This window comes from Nycticebus coucang, chromosome 11, assembly GCF_027406575.1.
Source record: "Nycticebus coucang isolate mNycCou1 chromosome 11, mNycCou1.pri, whole genome shotgun sequence".
Lineage (NCBI taxonomy): Eukaryota > Metazoa > Chordata > Mammalia > Primates > Lorisidae > Nycticebus > Nycticebus coucang.
Genome location: NC_069790.1, coordinates 121,099,278 through 121,114,552, shown reverse-complemented (window position 1 = coordinate 121,114,552; position 15,275 = coordinate 121,099,278). Strand labels below are relative to the sequence as shown.

The window sequence follows — 15,275 nt, the reverse complement described above, 5'->3', positions numbered from 1 at the left end:
TGTAGAGAGATGCAAGGGGCCCGGGTGTCTGGGACATGTAAAGCTCTGGGTCTCCTCTGGAGCCTGAGGCACTAGAGATACAACAGAGGCAGGGTGGGAGTGGAGACTTTAGCAGAGGACAGAGGCTACCATGGGGATGAGTGGCCCTCCCTGGCCTGGCTGCTTGTCAACCAGGAGGCCAGTGGAGCCAGAGACAATGGCTCTGAAGCTCCCGGGAGAAGGAGGAAAGATGTGCTGCTAGTGGAGTCTCCACTGCCCTATGGGTCACAAGGCTGCTCTTCTCCCTTGCTTTAGCCTTGGGATTCAGCCACATCTAACCAGATGTGCCAGGTGGATCAGGAGGGAGAGGAGCAGGGAGTAAAGATGGCTCTGGGAGACATAACTCTCCCTCACTGGGCATTCAGGCAGCAGGTCATTTTGTTACCCAATGCAGGGTCACTGGATGTGGTCCTGCCACTCACCAAAGCTATGCCCCAGGGGCAGTTCTAGCACTCCTCAGTGTCCCATATCAGCATTGCCCACAGATCAGCCCTGTCCTTGCAGAAATGGGGACAAGGTCTCTGTGGCTCATTTCCTATATGCTGTGTGACCTGCTACAAGAGACCACCTAATTAATGCTGGCCATGAGCGGATATGAGAAAACCGGCTGTTTATCAAAAATGAGCCTTCCATCTGGGACCGCAGGGTTCTCAGAGCCTCAGCAGCCCAGTGGTCCCCTTGTGACTCACAGTTTACTATATGTTGTATGTGTGGTATGTGGTGGGTGGGAGTCGGTGTCCAGGAGCATCCCTAGCCTGAGGAAACCCACATAGGCAGAGAGAAAAAGGACTTACCCATTTAACTAACCTTTGTCATGCACCTGCTGGCTGCACAGGACCCTGAGGACCCTAAGGTAAGGTCTTTAGTAGTGGTGAGGGTTCCACCAGGTGTGTGTGACAAGGGGCAGAGCTGACCAGAGAGAGTAACTCTGAGCGGAGGTGGGTGGAAGAGTTGGGGGGAGGGGGTGTTCCTGAGGACTTTATAGAGGACAGGGTGCTGATAGCTGGGACCAGGCTTCCCTCCTTGATAGTAGCATATGGGTGTGGGTCTGTTTCTCTGTCTCTGCTCCCTCCCTCTGGCCCTTTCCTTCCCTCCTGGTCTGCCTTCCTTCCTGTCTCTTTCAGAGCCCTTGGATTTCAGAGGAGAAAGAATCCTCTAATCTGAGCCCCTCCTTTTAATCCCAAGGATGCGGAGGAGCAGAGAGATAAAGTGACTTGCCCAAGGTCATATCACTATTTTAGTGTACTACTTCTGGGGTTTTTACTTCTTTCTATTTGTCTCTCTTGTGTATATTTGCAAAACAGACACAGAAGGGCAAAGTTAAACAGAGAGACAGCCCTCTTGATAGCAGCAGATGATGTCCTGGGCACAGAAACATTCTAACAAACAGGGAGGCCCACAGCGACTCTGTCCTGGGAAGAGCAGCAGCAGGAGGAGAGCTGTGCCTTCATGCCTCTGGTCTGGGCTTCCAGATGTCCTGTCTGCCAGTCCCGTCCTTTCATCTCTAGGGCTGGGCCTTACCCCAAGGACTAGCCAGAGTTCCTTGGGTGCCTGGGGCTTAGGCCAGGAAGGTAGGTGGGATCAGAGCTGCTCTGGGTGCAGTAGCTGCCCCACGGTTTAGTGACCAGAGGAGAAAGCCGGCAGGGGGCAGATTTAGGGATGGGCCAGAACACAGAAATCAGGATTCTGTGGGCCTGAGAGCTCCAAGTGGCCTCACTTCTCCCTCTCTCCATTCTCTGAGGGTAATTTTACTTCCCTAAGGAAAGCTTCATTGTGGGGGGTGTAGGGGAAGGGGGCAGCCAAAAGAAGTCTCTCCCAAGCAACCCGTTCCCCTCCTTCCCTTCCAGTCGCATTTCCTTTGTTCCTCCCCTCCCTTCCTCCCTCTTCCTTCGCCTGCCTCCCTTCTCCCATTCTCTCCTCCCACTCCTGCTCTCCCTCCAGCTCCCCCCACCCCCAGCTGTGTCCCCGTAGTGGGACCTCCGCCGTAGGCGAGAGGGCGGGACTCGGGGCTCGGCCTGGCCTTGGTGGCTGTCTTCCCGCAGGGAAGGAGTTAAGTCTCTCCTCCGCATCCCTCCTCCCTCCTCCGCCTCCCCGGCCGCCGCGGGTCCTGCAGCTGGGCCCTGGGCTGACCTTCACCGCGAGGGAGGCCACAGCGCGCATGCCCAGGCCGGGGGGCCGGCGCGGACAGAGGGAGGGCGGTGAGGGCCCCGCCGGGCCGAACCCCCCAGCACACCGGCAGCCTCCCGCTTGCTGGCTCCGGCGCGGTGGGGGCGAAGAGGCCGAGCCTGTCCCGCAGGCCGCCGTGCATCTCTCCCTGCGCGGGGAGCGGCGCTTTGCCATTTGGTGCCGGTGGTGCTTCAGCGAGGAAAGGAGAGATGGGGGGAAGGCAGGGGGGACTCCTGCTCCGGGCCTCCAGGCGGCCACCCTCGCCCCAGACGCGCACAGCCTGTCCGTGTGCGGCCAGCCCTCAGTTGGGCTGGGCGGAATCTGGGCTGTCCCTGGTTCTCATTCCCAGCCACGGAGCCATTGACCGCGTGGCACTGCCGAGTACCCTTCTGGAGCTGAGCTGTTAAGGATCCTGGCCTTTGTGAGGAGGAGGACCCGGGCCCCCAACACTGGCACTGCCCCTGCTTTCTGGTCTGAAGGCTCCTCCGTGTGCCCACCTAGAGTCGCCCCTATAAAAGCAGCATGCAGTGTCTCTGCGGGTGCCTTGTGAATCTCATGTGGCCTGCAGTGGGTGGGATATGGAGGTGGTCAAGATGTGCTGTGTGTGGGAATGCATGTGGCTCCGTGTCCCTCCGTGTACTTTAGTGTGTGTCTGAGGTGTATGCTGAGTTGTTCATGGTGCACCTACTGTCTGCACACATGAGGACATCTCCCAGAGAGGTGGTTCAGGAGGGGCTTATCTGTGGACCCCAGTGACACCAGCCCTTCACATGGGTGTCATCTTAGCCCCTAATCTGAACACCTCCTGCAAAACCTCCTCCACTGTGGAGACCAAGTTTGGATTGCTCAGCCTCTCACAAATGCAGGGTATCCCCCTCTCCTCAAGCCTCTCCCTCAGACTTCTCAGCTGCTCTTGCCAGGGCACCCATCCACTTCCTCTGCTGTCCTGTATTCCCAAAAGGTCTCTCCAAAAGTTAAAAACACAAAGTTCAGGGGTGCTGCCTCTCAGTCCCAGAATCTCTGAGGCCTATGGTTTCCCATGTCCCTGCCAGAAGCCTCCACAGTGAGTAGGGGTGCCTGGGGTGACTCACACCTTCAGGTGAATGGCAGAGTACCAGCTCCATCCACGGGGCCACTGAGCTTTGCAAGCATCATCAGTCTCTTGGTATTGCTGAGTCCCTGGATCCAAGCAGAGGGTGAGGAAGTAGGACTTAAAGACCAGTCCTTGAACTTAAGGGGTCATAACCTCTTTGAGAAATAAAATCTAACACACAAGGAGCATAGGCCACATCACCCCAGTCCAGTGCCAATTTGTGATGCTAGGTAGATGGCAATGGGCATTTGGAGAAGAAAAAAATCCATGCACACAAATGGGAGGGAAGACTTCCTGGAGGAGGCAAGGCCTGTGCTGAGGTTTAAAAGATGGGTGTGAGTTGGACAGGCAGATGGGGAGATGGAAGGCATTCCAGACCAAAGAATTATGGGAGCAATGGGCTTAGAAATGTGAGTGAGAGGTTTTGGAGGTTAGTGGATGGGTTGGAGCAGATCACCTCCCCAGGTTACTAACAGCTATCTTCCTGGCCAGGGGCAGACAGAGGCAGCCCACCCACCCACCCCCACCCTGCCAGCACCCAATCTCTAAGGACCAGAGGTGAGGCAGAGACCCTAGGAGAGATTGGGTAGGAAAGGAATCTCTAGGTCCCATGCCAAGCCAGGAGTACAGGAGGGGCATCCAGGACCAGATGTCCTCTCTGGCCTTTCAGATCGACAGTGGGCACATATATGGGTAGTGACAGCCAGGAGCACAACCGTGGCAAATGGAAATCAGGCTGCAGGCAGAAAAGACTCCCTGGGCCAAGGTATCCTGTAGGATTGAGGGTTAAGACCCCCACCCCCACCCCAGTCTTCAGGGCCCAACTTCAAATAAGTGTTCCAACAAACTCCCCCAGGCATTGCCCCCTCCCTCACCTGGATTATGACAGTGTAGCAGGTCCCTAAACTTGACCCACTGGGATCCCAAAGCCCACGGGCTCCTCCTTCAGAAGGAGGAGAAAGGAGAGTGGCCTTGGGGGCCAGGACACCCAGCCAAGGGATCTCAGGATTTTCCCCTGCTCTGTCTTGTGCCCCCTCCACCCCCAGGGACGGCCAGTTCCACCCACACTGCCTCCTCTAGGGTTCCCTCATCACCCTACTCCACACCCTTGCTTTCTTAGGGGTCTAGAGGCCCCACCATACTCAACTGCCCCACTCCTAGGGTTCCCTAGTCCCATTCCACCCCTACCCGCAGGAAATGAAGGCCCTGCTTGTCTCATTCTTTGCACCCACCCTGGCTCTGTGCCATTCCCCCACATTCTCTCTTGCTGTTACCAAGAACCCTCTCCATGTCCCTCTTTCCGAAATACTTCCCCTATTGCCCTCACTTTCTCACATAGAGACAAAGACTCACATACCCAGAAATAGACTCCCACAGAGCTGAAAGGCACAGGCCACGTCCTGCCACACGCACGCACGCGCACGCACGGAGGCTGCTGTGGAGGGAGGCACACAGACGAGGCGTTTGTCTGTGCACGCACATAAACATCCACACCCACGGCCACCGCGCCGTGCCACAAAAGGGCGCGGACACACTCGGCGTGCGAGACAAGGGCACACACATCTATGGACGCAGGGAACACCGCCGTGCCAGGCACACCCACCGGAGGCCGGGCGGGAGCAGAGGCCTCCTCCGGGCTCCCCCCATGCCTTCCAGAGAGTGTTTCGCTACTTGGCCTGCCAGGTCTCTGGGGAAGGGCCTCAGAAATGCAGCAGGAGCCACTTGGGGGGAAAGTTGGAACTGCCGGTTCTGTGCCTCGCCCTGCCGGCGAATTCCCTAACGGAGAAACTATTTGTGGCGAGAGCCCGGTGGCTGGCGAGCCCCCCGCCACCTCCCCTGGCATCCCCTCCCCGAGCCGCCCGCCGCGGCCCTCGAGCTGCCTCGCGCCCGCAGAGCGGCTGCCCAGCGCCCAGCAGCCGGGCTCCTCGGCGCGACTGGTCGCTTATCTGCGCTGTTTGGACAGCGAGAGCTGGAAGGCAGGCCGCTCCGGCCCCGCCGAGCCGGCAGCAGACCCCGGGCCGCCGGACTATTTCTGTCTTATCAGCGCAGGAATGCGGCAGCCGCGGCGGCGGCGGCGGCGGCGGGCGGGCGGCGGCGGCGTGGGCCGTGGGCCGTCAGGGCAGCCCTGAAGGGGCCCCCTCCCCACTCCGCTCGAGTAGAAGTGTGAGAGAGCCCAGCAGGACTCAGAGGGGAGAGTTGGAGGAAAAAAAAGGCAGAAAAGGGAAAGAAAGAGGAAGAGAGAGAGAGAGTGAGAGGAGCTGCTGAGCCCACCCCGATGGCCGCGGACGAAGTTGCCGGAGGGGCGCGCAAAGCCACGAAAAGCAAACTTTTTGAGTTTCTGGTCCATGGGGTGGTGAGTGGGGGAAAGTTAGCGGGGGAGGGTGAGCGAGCTGGCTCGGGCTGAATGGAGGGCTGATTGGGAGGGGCCGGAGGGCGCTCCCGCTCTCCCACTCCTCTAGTGGGGGTGCCACGGCCCACAGTCCAGCCCAGAGACTGTGCCAGCGCCCTGGCACCCGAACACGTCGTCAGGCGGCAGGCTGGGGATGGGCGCGAGGCGGTGAAGGGAGGCGTTTGCACGGGCTCTTTGGGGGATATTGGGGGGTGGGACTTGAGGACTATCCCCCCAAGTAGGGCGTCACCTCTGTAGCTGACACGTTGACTTCCTTTCCTTATGGGCCCAGGTGTTACTTCTGTCCTGGGGGTGGGGGTGGGGGACGAGGACATGACATAAGCTGGGCTAGGTTGTCTGTTCATCCTTTGGGACAGTGTCACTCTGCTTGTATCTGGGAGCAAGGAGCAGGTGACCCTGGAGCACTGTGAGCGGGAAGCGCTCTCGCTGGCTGAGCAGCCTGTGCATCCCAGCAGGAGGGCTTTGCTGATGGCCTCTGCCATCAGGGTCAGGGAGAGGCCTGCTGTTAAGGACAGACTCCAAGTTAGGGGGTCAGAGGGTGCCCTTGGCAGATTCTGCCACCAGAAGCTGATTTCCTTAAAGCCTCAAAGGTGTGAAGGAGGGGCTGGAATTGGGGACATGAGGCCTAGAGATCCAAGGGACAGTTCTCTTAGGCTTCTCACAGGGACTGCCAAGGCAGGGATATGGGGAGCTAGGGGAGCCAGGGAAGCCTAAGGGGGCAGGAGGCTTGATGGTGGGATAGGAAAGGCAGGGACTCCAGCACTTCAGAAGCCACAGATAGAGGAAGCAGTCTGGTTTGCTATAGCCAAATTTGGCTGTGACCCCAAGGAAGACACCTTCTCAGTCAAGAAGGCCAGGGTCCCTAGACTCTTGGCCTTTTGTGGGTATAGGACTGGCACAGCTCTCTAGAGGCTCTGGAAGCCTCCCTCTTAGGGCCTCTTCAGCAGATCAGAGAGTATCCCTGGCCTTGGCAGCTGATAGGACCAGGGGGTTCCCTGAAGCAGTCCATACTCCAGTCCCAGGGACCTCTGGGCTAACTTCCTAGGGTGTCTGTGTCAGCCAGCTGACTTACCACCCCTAACCTTGCTGCTTAGGGGGAGTCCTTTTTAAAAGACCCATATAGTGGGAACAGAGGCTGTACACATGTATGTTTTTATATGGCCAACTGAGAGTTTTAGTTCTTGGGTGGCTGTGAGCCCCACTGCCCCGTCTATGCTGGTGAGGAATGACCAGGCCTGGACTCCATTCTGAGCTACTACCCTGGAGCATGAGCGACAGGGTCAGGTGGGATGGGAGCAGCAGACACATGGATAGGCAGTTTTCCCTGTGGGAGAGATGGGCAGAGACAGCTGCTGGCTGGGGGTTGGAGGGTGTTAGGGTTAAACACAGTGCAAGGCTTGGAGGGACTCAAGGGAGGGTTGGCAGTTGGAAGGGCAACACCATGCCTAGTGCAAGGGCTCTTTTTGTGCCTGCAGGGGAAGGTGGGTGGTATGTAAATGGCAACAGGGGCCCAGGGTCTCCTCCCTATTCTCCTGGGCCCAGTTCCCATCCCACCTCCCTCTACAGTCCCTGAAACTCACTCTGTCTCTCCCCATCTCCCTTCTGGAGTCTGGACAAGTGGGGTTTGGAACACTTCACTGATGCATTTGCATCTCATTTACACCCCATCTGACCACCCAGGGGTAGCAGCTAGGGAATGGGAGCTTCTCCCTCCCCACAGCCCTCTTTGAACTCTGACTCCTGACCCTGCTGGGGTGGGGGTAGGGAGTGGAAGAGGTCTCTGTTGACCTAGGGGACAGGAAGGGAGAAGTGGATGTGAGTGGGGGTCCTGCTGCCTCCACTCAGCCCAGGCCCCTTGAATAGCCCACCCCTAGCCCAGCTCCTCCTCCCCTAATCAGAACCCTGGCGGGAGGGGGTCTGGAGCAGCCCCCCAGGTTGCCCTTGCCCTGCCCCCAGCTTTCACCCTTGGTACAGGTTATGGGCGTGGGTTAAGTCAATGAAGCCCCTGGTTGTGGAGATGTGGAGTGGGGTTTGGGACTGAGGGTCCAAGAGCAGGGGCACAGAGGGGATGAGTACCATACAGAGCCACCCAGGGTGGTGACAGGGGAGATGGAGAGGGAAGAGGAGGAGGAGAAGTGGTGGAAATTAGAGCAGGGAGCTCAGCCCCTGACAATACCAAAGCACAGAGAGGAAAGGCCCTGGGCCTCAGGTGCTGCCTTTGGCAGGATGAGCTGCATGACCTTGGCCAGGTGGCTTTTCTCCTTGAAAAGCCCCAGTTGCCTTATCTGTCAAGTGGGGATGAAAGGACCTGCTTAGTCTGCCTTGCTGATGATGTGAACACCCTTTGAAAGGTTGAAAGGCGCCATTAATATTCATTTTGACGGTACCTTACTCCGACCGGAGGCTCAGTAATGCCCTGTGCCATTGCCTGGATTCAGTTCGCCTTCCAGCGAGAGGCCAAGCCCCCTAGCACCCCCGCCCCTACAGCTCTTCGCTCCTACCCATCGCTCATCGCTCAGGGTCACCAGCGGGGGTCTTGGGGGGAGGGGAGACGCCGGATCACGACGCCTGGAGCGGGGGACCCTGGTCTGACCCGCCGGTGCCCGTTTCTGCTTCACCCCCGCCCCACCCCCAGCGCCCCGGGATGCCGTCTGGAGCCCGAATGCCCCACCAGGGGGCGCCTATGGGCCCCCCGGGCTCCCCGTATATGGGCAGCCCCGCCGTGCGACCCGGTCTGGCCCCCGCGGGCATGGAGCCCGCCCGCAAGCGAGCAGCGCCCCCGCCCGGGCAGAGCCAGGCACAGAGCCAGGGCCAGCCGGTGCCCACAGCCCCCGCGCGGAGCCGCAGGTGAGTGGGGGCCCACCCCAGCACTGGGTGGGGAGAGGCGTGCAGGGACGGGCCGTTAGGACCCGAAGGGACCAAGTAGGCGAGTAGCGGGGATTGGAAGGGGCAGTCTTCCAGGGTCGGATGCTCTCTGGGGAGATGGGCTTAGGGGGCCCTGGTCTGGTTCTTTTGTGTGCCCACCGTAGAGACAGGCTGCAGCCGCGTCTGGTGCCCCTTCTCTGCATGCTCCCCTCACGTTTCTCCTTGTCAATTGCTCAATCCTCTTTCCACCCCTTATTCCAGTTTATGGGTGATGCTTCAGTCTTTGGGGGTGGGGGCGGGGCTGGCTGTAGGACTGAGGGCAGAGCTTTAGGACTGCTTCCCAAAGTATGGTTGTCTGCTGCGCCTTCCTGCGGAGTCCCTAGCTGATTGGTTCAAAGCCACTCAAGATCTTCTTTGGCTGTGGGGGTGGAACCTGGGGATTTGCCCTGTGGGTGGCTGGTCTCTGCCCAGTCCTGCCCTCAGGCGATTCTTAGATACTCAAAAGTTGAACTGCTGCCATAATCCATCCTCTGGTCCACTTCTGCTCCCACGCCACTAGGGCCAGCCCATTTCCTTGTCTAAGTAGCTGGTACCCCAGAAGCTCCTGCTGGCTCCTGGCAAGAACGATGCCCCTCTGGGTTTCAGTATTTAGCCAAACACACATGCTTCTTTTGCACAACAGATGGATTCCTATAAAAGATGTAATATCAATTTTACTTCATTATTAAATTTTTTGGCTGGGTGCGGTGGCTCACACCTGCAATCCTAGCACTCTGAGAGGCCAAGACTGGTGGCTTGCTGAGGTCAGGAGTTTAAGACCAGCCTAAACAAGAGTGAGACCCTGTCTCTACCCAAAATGGGAAAATTAGCTGAGTGTGGTGGTACACACCTGTAGTTTCAGCTACTCAGAAGTCTGAAGCAGGAGGATCACTTGAGCCCAAGAATTTGAGGTTGCTGTGAGCTATGATGGTGCCACTGTACTCTAGCTGGGGTGACAGAGCAAGACCCTGCCTCCAATTAAAAAAAAATTTTTTTTACACATCAAGGAAAATTCACCACTTATAGGCATCCCACGATGAATTCTTTTGCAAAGTTAATAGTCATTTATCATAAAAATGATGATTTTTCTTGTACAAATGGAAAGTTTTACATAGATAATTTGTTTGAAACAAACAGTAACTGAAAGCTGCTTACCTAGCCTTACAATAGAATTCTGGATAGTGAGGGGCAATGGTTGAGAACACCACATGGGGGCAATATAGAGCCATGTTCCAGGCTGCATTTTAATCTCTTGACCTGCCAAGGTTATTCTGGGGTGCTTTTGGGAGTCAGAAGCAGCTAGCAGGTCAAGAAGCATGCACATTCCAGATGCTGCCTTGCCCAGGTCCAGCCAGTTTGGCCCCAGCCTGAAGTCACACCCACAGAGGAGGACATCCACAGTCTGGGTCCCTGTGGGTATTGTGTCCCTTGCCCTAGGGGCAGGTGGTCCAAGGGCTTGAACACCTCCCTGCCTATCAGCATTCCCTACCAAGCCCAGGGTAGCAAGGATGCAAGCCCCACCAGCTTCATGCCATCACCTCCTGCTCCAGGAGTAGAAGGGGGCATCTCTCTCCTTTCCTTTGAGCTTAGGCCAGCTTGGACTGTGTAACCCCTTAAAGGAAGGGCATAAAAAGAAGGTCCTCAGGACCTGTCTCCTCACCTCTGCCCTCTCCTCTCAGCTTTCCTCAAATAGCTCTGCAGCTCCAGCAGCATCTCCTCTACCTCCTAGACCCTCTTAAGTGGAAATTTCTTTGGCCCTGAGGATGTGGTAGGGTGGAAAGGGGCTCCCAGGCCAGAAGATGGACAGGTCACCCCTGCTACCTGAAAGAGGATGAAGTGTCAGTTCCACACACCACCATCGTAGCCCCTCAGGCAGGCAGATGAGCGGACTGTGGGAACCCCAGCCAGGCGGGTGGAGATGTCGGGATAATTTAGCAGGTGGCCTCGTTACTCCCAGATCTGTCGCCATGGTAACCTGGTTTTTTCTTTAAAAAATGTACAGTGCCAAGAGGAGGAAGATGGCTGACAAAATCCTCCCTCAAAGGGTGAGTGCCTTTCACAGCAGCCCCCAGCCCACCCCCACGCTCTGCTGCTCCGCCCTCCTCTCCCCCTATCCTGAGCTGCCACCCCTCCCCCCTCAGAAGCAGAGCTTTAGTATGGCAGTCACTTTCACTTTTTGTTTAAAAAGCTCACTAAGAAGTGAAGCTCCCCAGGCCAGAGGGAGGGGGTGAGGCAATGGGAAGGAGCAGAGCCATCAGCCAGAGCCCTGGTGCTGAGGTTCAGGAGAGGACAAGAGCCAGGGAATCAGAAGCTGCCAGAGAAAGAAGGGAATGGAGAGTGGCCAGAGATCTCAGGCATAACGAAGGGACCAAGGCCCAGTTGGGTACTGGGCCAGCATGGCTAAGACACTGGGTGTGGGGGCCAGGGGCTGTGCCAGAGTAGAGGCCACATCTGACAGCCTCAGGGACCTGAGCCCCTAAGCACTTTGCAGAGGCCCAGGGGGAGCCCACTGGTCATGTAACAAGGGAAATGACAAGACAGAAGGTTAAGGGCCAGTGCCTTTGAGCTCCACAGTTATAACCTCTTCCCCTGGCAAGGAAATGCATGGCTCACCCTAGAGAAGCAATTTTTATCCCTGCAGTTAAGTTGTCTACTTTTTTTTTTTTTTTTTCCTTTTTGCAGTTTTTGGCCAGGGCTGGGTTTGAACCTGCCACCTCTGGCTTATGGGGCCAGCGCCCTACCTCTTTGAGCCACAGGTGCCACCCAAGTTGTCTGTTTCTGAGTAAATGGAACCCTGGAGAGAGGTCCTATTCCAACTCTCAAAATTCCACACCCTAAAATCGGCTCCCCACCACATCCTTTGTACCCTGGAAGTGAATGACATACAAGTCACAAGAGGAGCTGATCCCTAACTCCTGATGTGCTCCTCCTCCCCCAGATTCGGGAGCTGGTCCCCGAATCCCAGGCTTACATGGACCTCTTAGCATTTGAGAGGAAACTGGATCAAACCATCATGCGGAAGCGTGTGGACATCCAGGAAGCTCTGAAGAGGCCCATGAAGGTGCTTTAGTTTGGGGGTAGGAAGGGGGCTCTGTGTCCTGTGCCCAGGATGGTAGAGTGGGGTGGCCCAGGTGGAAACACACAGCCATTCCTCTGTACTATACTCTCTATCTCTACAGCAAAAGCGGAAGCTGCGTCTCTATATCTCCAATACTTTTAACCCTGCAAAGCCTGATGCGGAGGATTCTGATGGGAGCATTGCCTCCTGGGAGCTGCGGGTAGAGGGGAAGCTCCTGGATGATGTACGTCCTGGCCCAGGTCTCTCCAGGTGTCCTGGGGTGGGTATGGGCTGAGCTGAGAACAGAACTATCATAGATGTTTGTACTAAGGGTTAGGGGGTTACCCATGGCTAGGGTGGGTGGGCCTAGAGAGATATCCTGGGTGCCACACTGCCTGCTGCCAACTCGGTCTCCTGTCTCCACGGCCCCTGTTCTACCCCCACGGTCCCTATTCCTCTCCTACAGCCCAGCAAGCAGAAGCGGAAGTTCTCTTCCTTCTTCAAGAGTTTGGTCATTGAGCTGGACAAAGATCTTTATGGACCTGACAACCACCTTGTGGAGGTAAGTCTGCAATTCCTCCTACCTTCGAATCACCACCCTCCTACAGACCCAGGTCCCTGAAGATCCTGCACATTTGGACCAGGGACCAATGTAGAGCCCTGGGCCCCACCAATCCAGATGGGCCTGTAGGTAACCCAGCTCTTCCCCCCTGGACAGTGGCATCGGACGCCCACAACCCAGGAGACAGATGGCTTCCAAGTAAAGAGGCCCGGGGACCTGAGTGTGCGCTGCACCCTGCTTCTCATGCTGGACTACCAGGTCTGCACCAGCCCCAGTGTCCTGCAGATGCCACACGAGATGCTCAGGGTGTATCTAGGCCCCAAAGTTGCACATCCTGAGAGATCTTCCTTTCCTCCCTACCCTATCCTTCTCTGGGAGCACATTTCCAAGGAGCCCAACCACACATCCCCTCCAGTCCCAAACAGCTGGGCCCTGAGCTCTTTCCATTCCTAATTTTCATGCTCATGGTCACCTTTCCCCAGCCTCCCCAATTCAAACTGGACCCCCGCCTGGCCCGGCTGTTGGGATTGCACACACAGAGCCGCTCAGCCATTGTTCAGGCCTTGTGGCAGTACGTGAAGACCAATAGGCTGCAGGACTCCCATGACAAGGAATACATCAATGGGGACAAGTATTTCCAGCAGGTAACCACACTTCTGAACCTCGGGATCTGGGGAGCAGGCAGAGTTTTCCATCAGGGAAATACTTCTACTAAGGTAACTACCACCCCTCCCTTCTAGATTCCTAAGTAGCAGAAACCGTACCTAGTCATGGCCTTGGAGCCAAGAGACCAACTAGGGTCCTAGTCCAGGCTCTACTATGGATTAGCTTTGTGCTAGAGCCAATCCACTTTAGGTTCCCCAAGTTAGGAAGATTTGGAATCCTTCAAAGCCAACAACTTTCTGGAATGTAATATTCTTAGCACTTGAAGTTAGGATCCCTGGTTCTAATACTGGGTCTAGACTTTGGGTAAGTTACTTAGCTGTTCTGAGCCTTGTTCCTTGTCCTTGAAGTGAAGGGATAAAACTTGTCCTATCTGATTTCTTGGGCAGTTAGGACAATCAAATCACTGTGAAAGTGATTTGGCAAAATCCTACCAAAGTAGAGAGTATTCTTAATAACGTATTTTTAAATAAACACAAGAGATAAACCTGAGGAGTAAAAAGAGTAGTTGGTATTTATTGAGCACTTACCACCATTCTTTGCATTTCGTATTAACTTACTGCCTTGTCATGACACCCCTGTGAGATGGGTGTCATCTCCCCACAGTGAAGACACTAAGGCCTGAGGTGTTAAGTAACTTGCCCATGGTTGCAAAGTAAGTGGTGGACACCCAGGCAGGCAGCCCATAGCTGTGCTGTCAACCACTGCCCCATGCCACTGGTCTCCTCATCAGCTGTCCTGGTGACACACCCCAGTCCCATCCCCGTGAGCATGGAGGAAGCACACTCTCAGCTTCCTGTGGCCTTCCCAGGATGGAAGGATCTAGAAGTATAGGTATGATCTCTTCAAGCACAGAGAATGACCTCTCTTCTCCCCAACTGTTCTTCAGATTTTTGATTGTCCCCGGCTGAAGTTTTCTGAGATTCCCCAGCGTCTCACAGCCCTCCTGTTGCCCCCTGACCCAATTGTCATCAACCATGTTATCAGGTGAGGTTGCCCAGGTTGCTTCTAGGACCAGAAATTCTCATTCCTGCCTTCCCTTCCCTTCCCTCTCCCCCGACTCCCATCTCCCCTCCCTTGCTGTTGGATCTGTCCCAGTGCCAGGGCCCTTGGCCTCTGTGGGGCCACCATGGACACCAAGGGCTGGACTTCCCTGGCAGCGTGGACCCATCAGACCAGAAGAAGACAGCGTGCTACGACATTGACGTGGAGGTAGAGGAGCCACTGAAGGGGCAGATGAGCAGCTTTCTCCTGTCCACGGCCAACCAGCAGGAGATCAGTGCTCTGGACAGTAAGGTGGGACCCAAGCCCAGAGCTGAAGTAGGACATTAACCCAGAGAAGACAGCAGATTTACAAGAGACCACAGCATGGGCCTACTAGGAGATGAGGAGACACATGGCCCTTCCATGCTGCTTGGTGCTAAACCTCATCCCAAGTTTAGTTCTTACATCCCCTCCTTCCTTGGGACTTTAGGGACTCAAGGATTGCCCTTCACAGGAAGTCAGCCCCTCCTCCCTCCATACCCGCCCTCCTCTCCCACATCACCACAGCCAGGTGGAAAGCATCTGTCTTTCTACCTGTAGATCCATGAGACGATTGAATCCATAAACCAGCTCAAGATCCAGAGGGACTTCATGCTAAGCTTCTCCAGAGACCCCAAAGGCTATGTCCAAGACCTGCTCCGCTCCCAAAGCCGGGACCTCAAGGTGAAGAGGGAGAGTCGGGAGGACTGGAGTGGAAGACAAGCACATTGGGAAAGGCAGTAAACACTGATGCTAGGAGTAGGTGAGGGGTTGGGGCTTAGGACTGACCCCATGCTCCCTCCAGGTGATGACAGATGTAGCTGGCAACCCTGAGGAGGAACGCCGGGCTGAGTTCTACCACCAACCCTGGTCCCAGGAAGCTGTCAGCCGCTACTTTTACTGCAAGGTACAGAAGGGCCCCTGCCCTGAGGTTCCCTTTGCTCTGCCTAAAGGACACCTCCCTTCTCAGCTTGCCCAGCCCTCGCCACACCCCAGGGAAGTTTCTCCACCATACTGCCTCCATGCAGCAGCCCTCCCTGTTCCCGGCCACTCTTCCAGGGCAGGGGGCTTTCCATAGGTAGGTTGTCCTGATCACTCACCGGGAACACTGTAACCTGTTCCTGCTTTCACCTCCCATAAAGATCCAACAGCGCAGGCAGGAGCTGGAGCAGTCGCTGGTTGTGCGCAACACCTAGGAGCCCGCGAACATACAGCACTACAAACCCTCTGGCCGCACCCTGTTCCCCCAGCATTCTGCCCAGGGCTGTGGCATCACTCTGCCGCCTTGGGGTTGGGGATGCTGGATTAAAGGTCATTCATCTGACAGCAGCCGTGTGGTCATTGATAACTGGGAAGG

General features: G+C 56.3%; 1 protein-coding gene across 3 annotated transcripts in view; it reads left to right on the top strand.

Moving 5' to 3' along the window:
• SMARCD3 (SWI/SNF related, matrix associated, actin dependent regulator of chromatin, subfamily d, member 3) overlaps window positions 1–15,244 on the top strand; it is a 36,621-nt gene extending 21,377 nt beyond the window's left edge. The window contains exons 1-13 of one of the 3 annotated variants that reach the window (XM_053609121.1): window positions 5,167–5,651; window positions 8,344–8,555; window positions 10,615–10,657; window positions 11,551–11,673; window positions 11,792–11,914; window positions 12,137–12,232; window positions 12,389–12,490; window positions 12,715–12,876; window positions 13,785–13,882; window positions 14,056–14,191; window positions 14,480–14,602; window positions 14,724–14,825; window positions 15,061–15,244. In XM_053609121.1, the coding sequence (XP_053465096.1) occupies window positions 5,574–5,651; window positions 8,344–8,555; window positions 10,615–10,657; window positions 11,551–11,673; window positions 11,792–11,914; window positions 12,137–12,232; window positions 12,389–12,490; window positions 12,715–12,876; window positions 13,785–13,882; window positions 14,056–14,191; window positions 14,480–14,602; window positions 14,724–14,825; window positions 15,061–15,114 (1,452 nt within the window). In that variant the 5' untranslated portion in view covers window positions 5,167–5,573 and the 3' untranslated portion in view covers window positions 15,115–15,244. Of the gene's footprint in view, window positions 1–5,166; window positions 5,652–8,343; window positions 8,556–10,614; window positions 10,658–11,550; window positions 11,674–11,791; window positions 11,915–12,136; window positions 12,233–12,388; window positions 12,491–12,714; window positions 12,877–13,784; window positions 13,883–14,055; window positions 14,192–14,479; window positions 14,603–14,723; window positions 14,826–15,060 lie in introns of those variants that run through there. The other 2 variants (XM_053609122.1, XM_053609123.1) reach the window with 2 other exon arrangements.
• The last annotated feature ends 31 nt before the right edge of the window (window positions 15,245–15,275 follow it).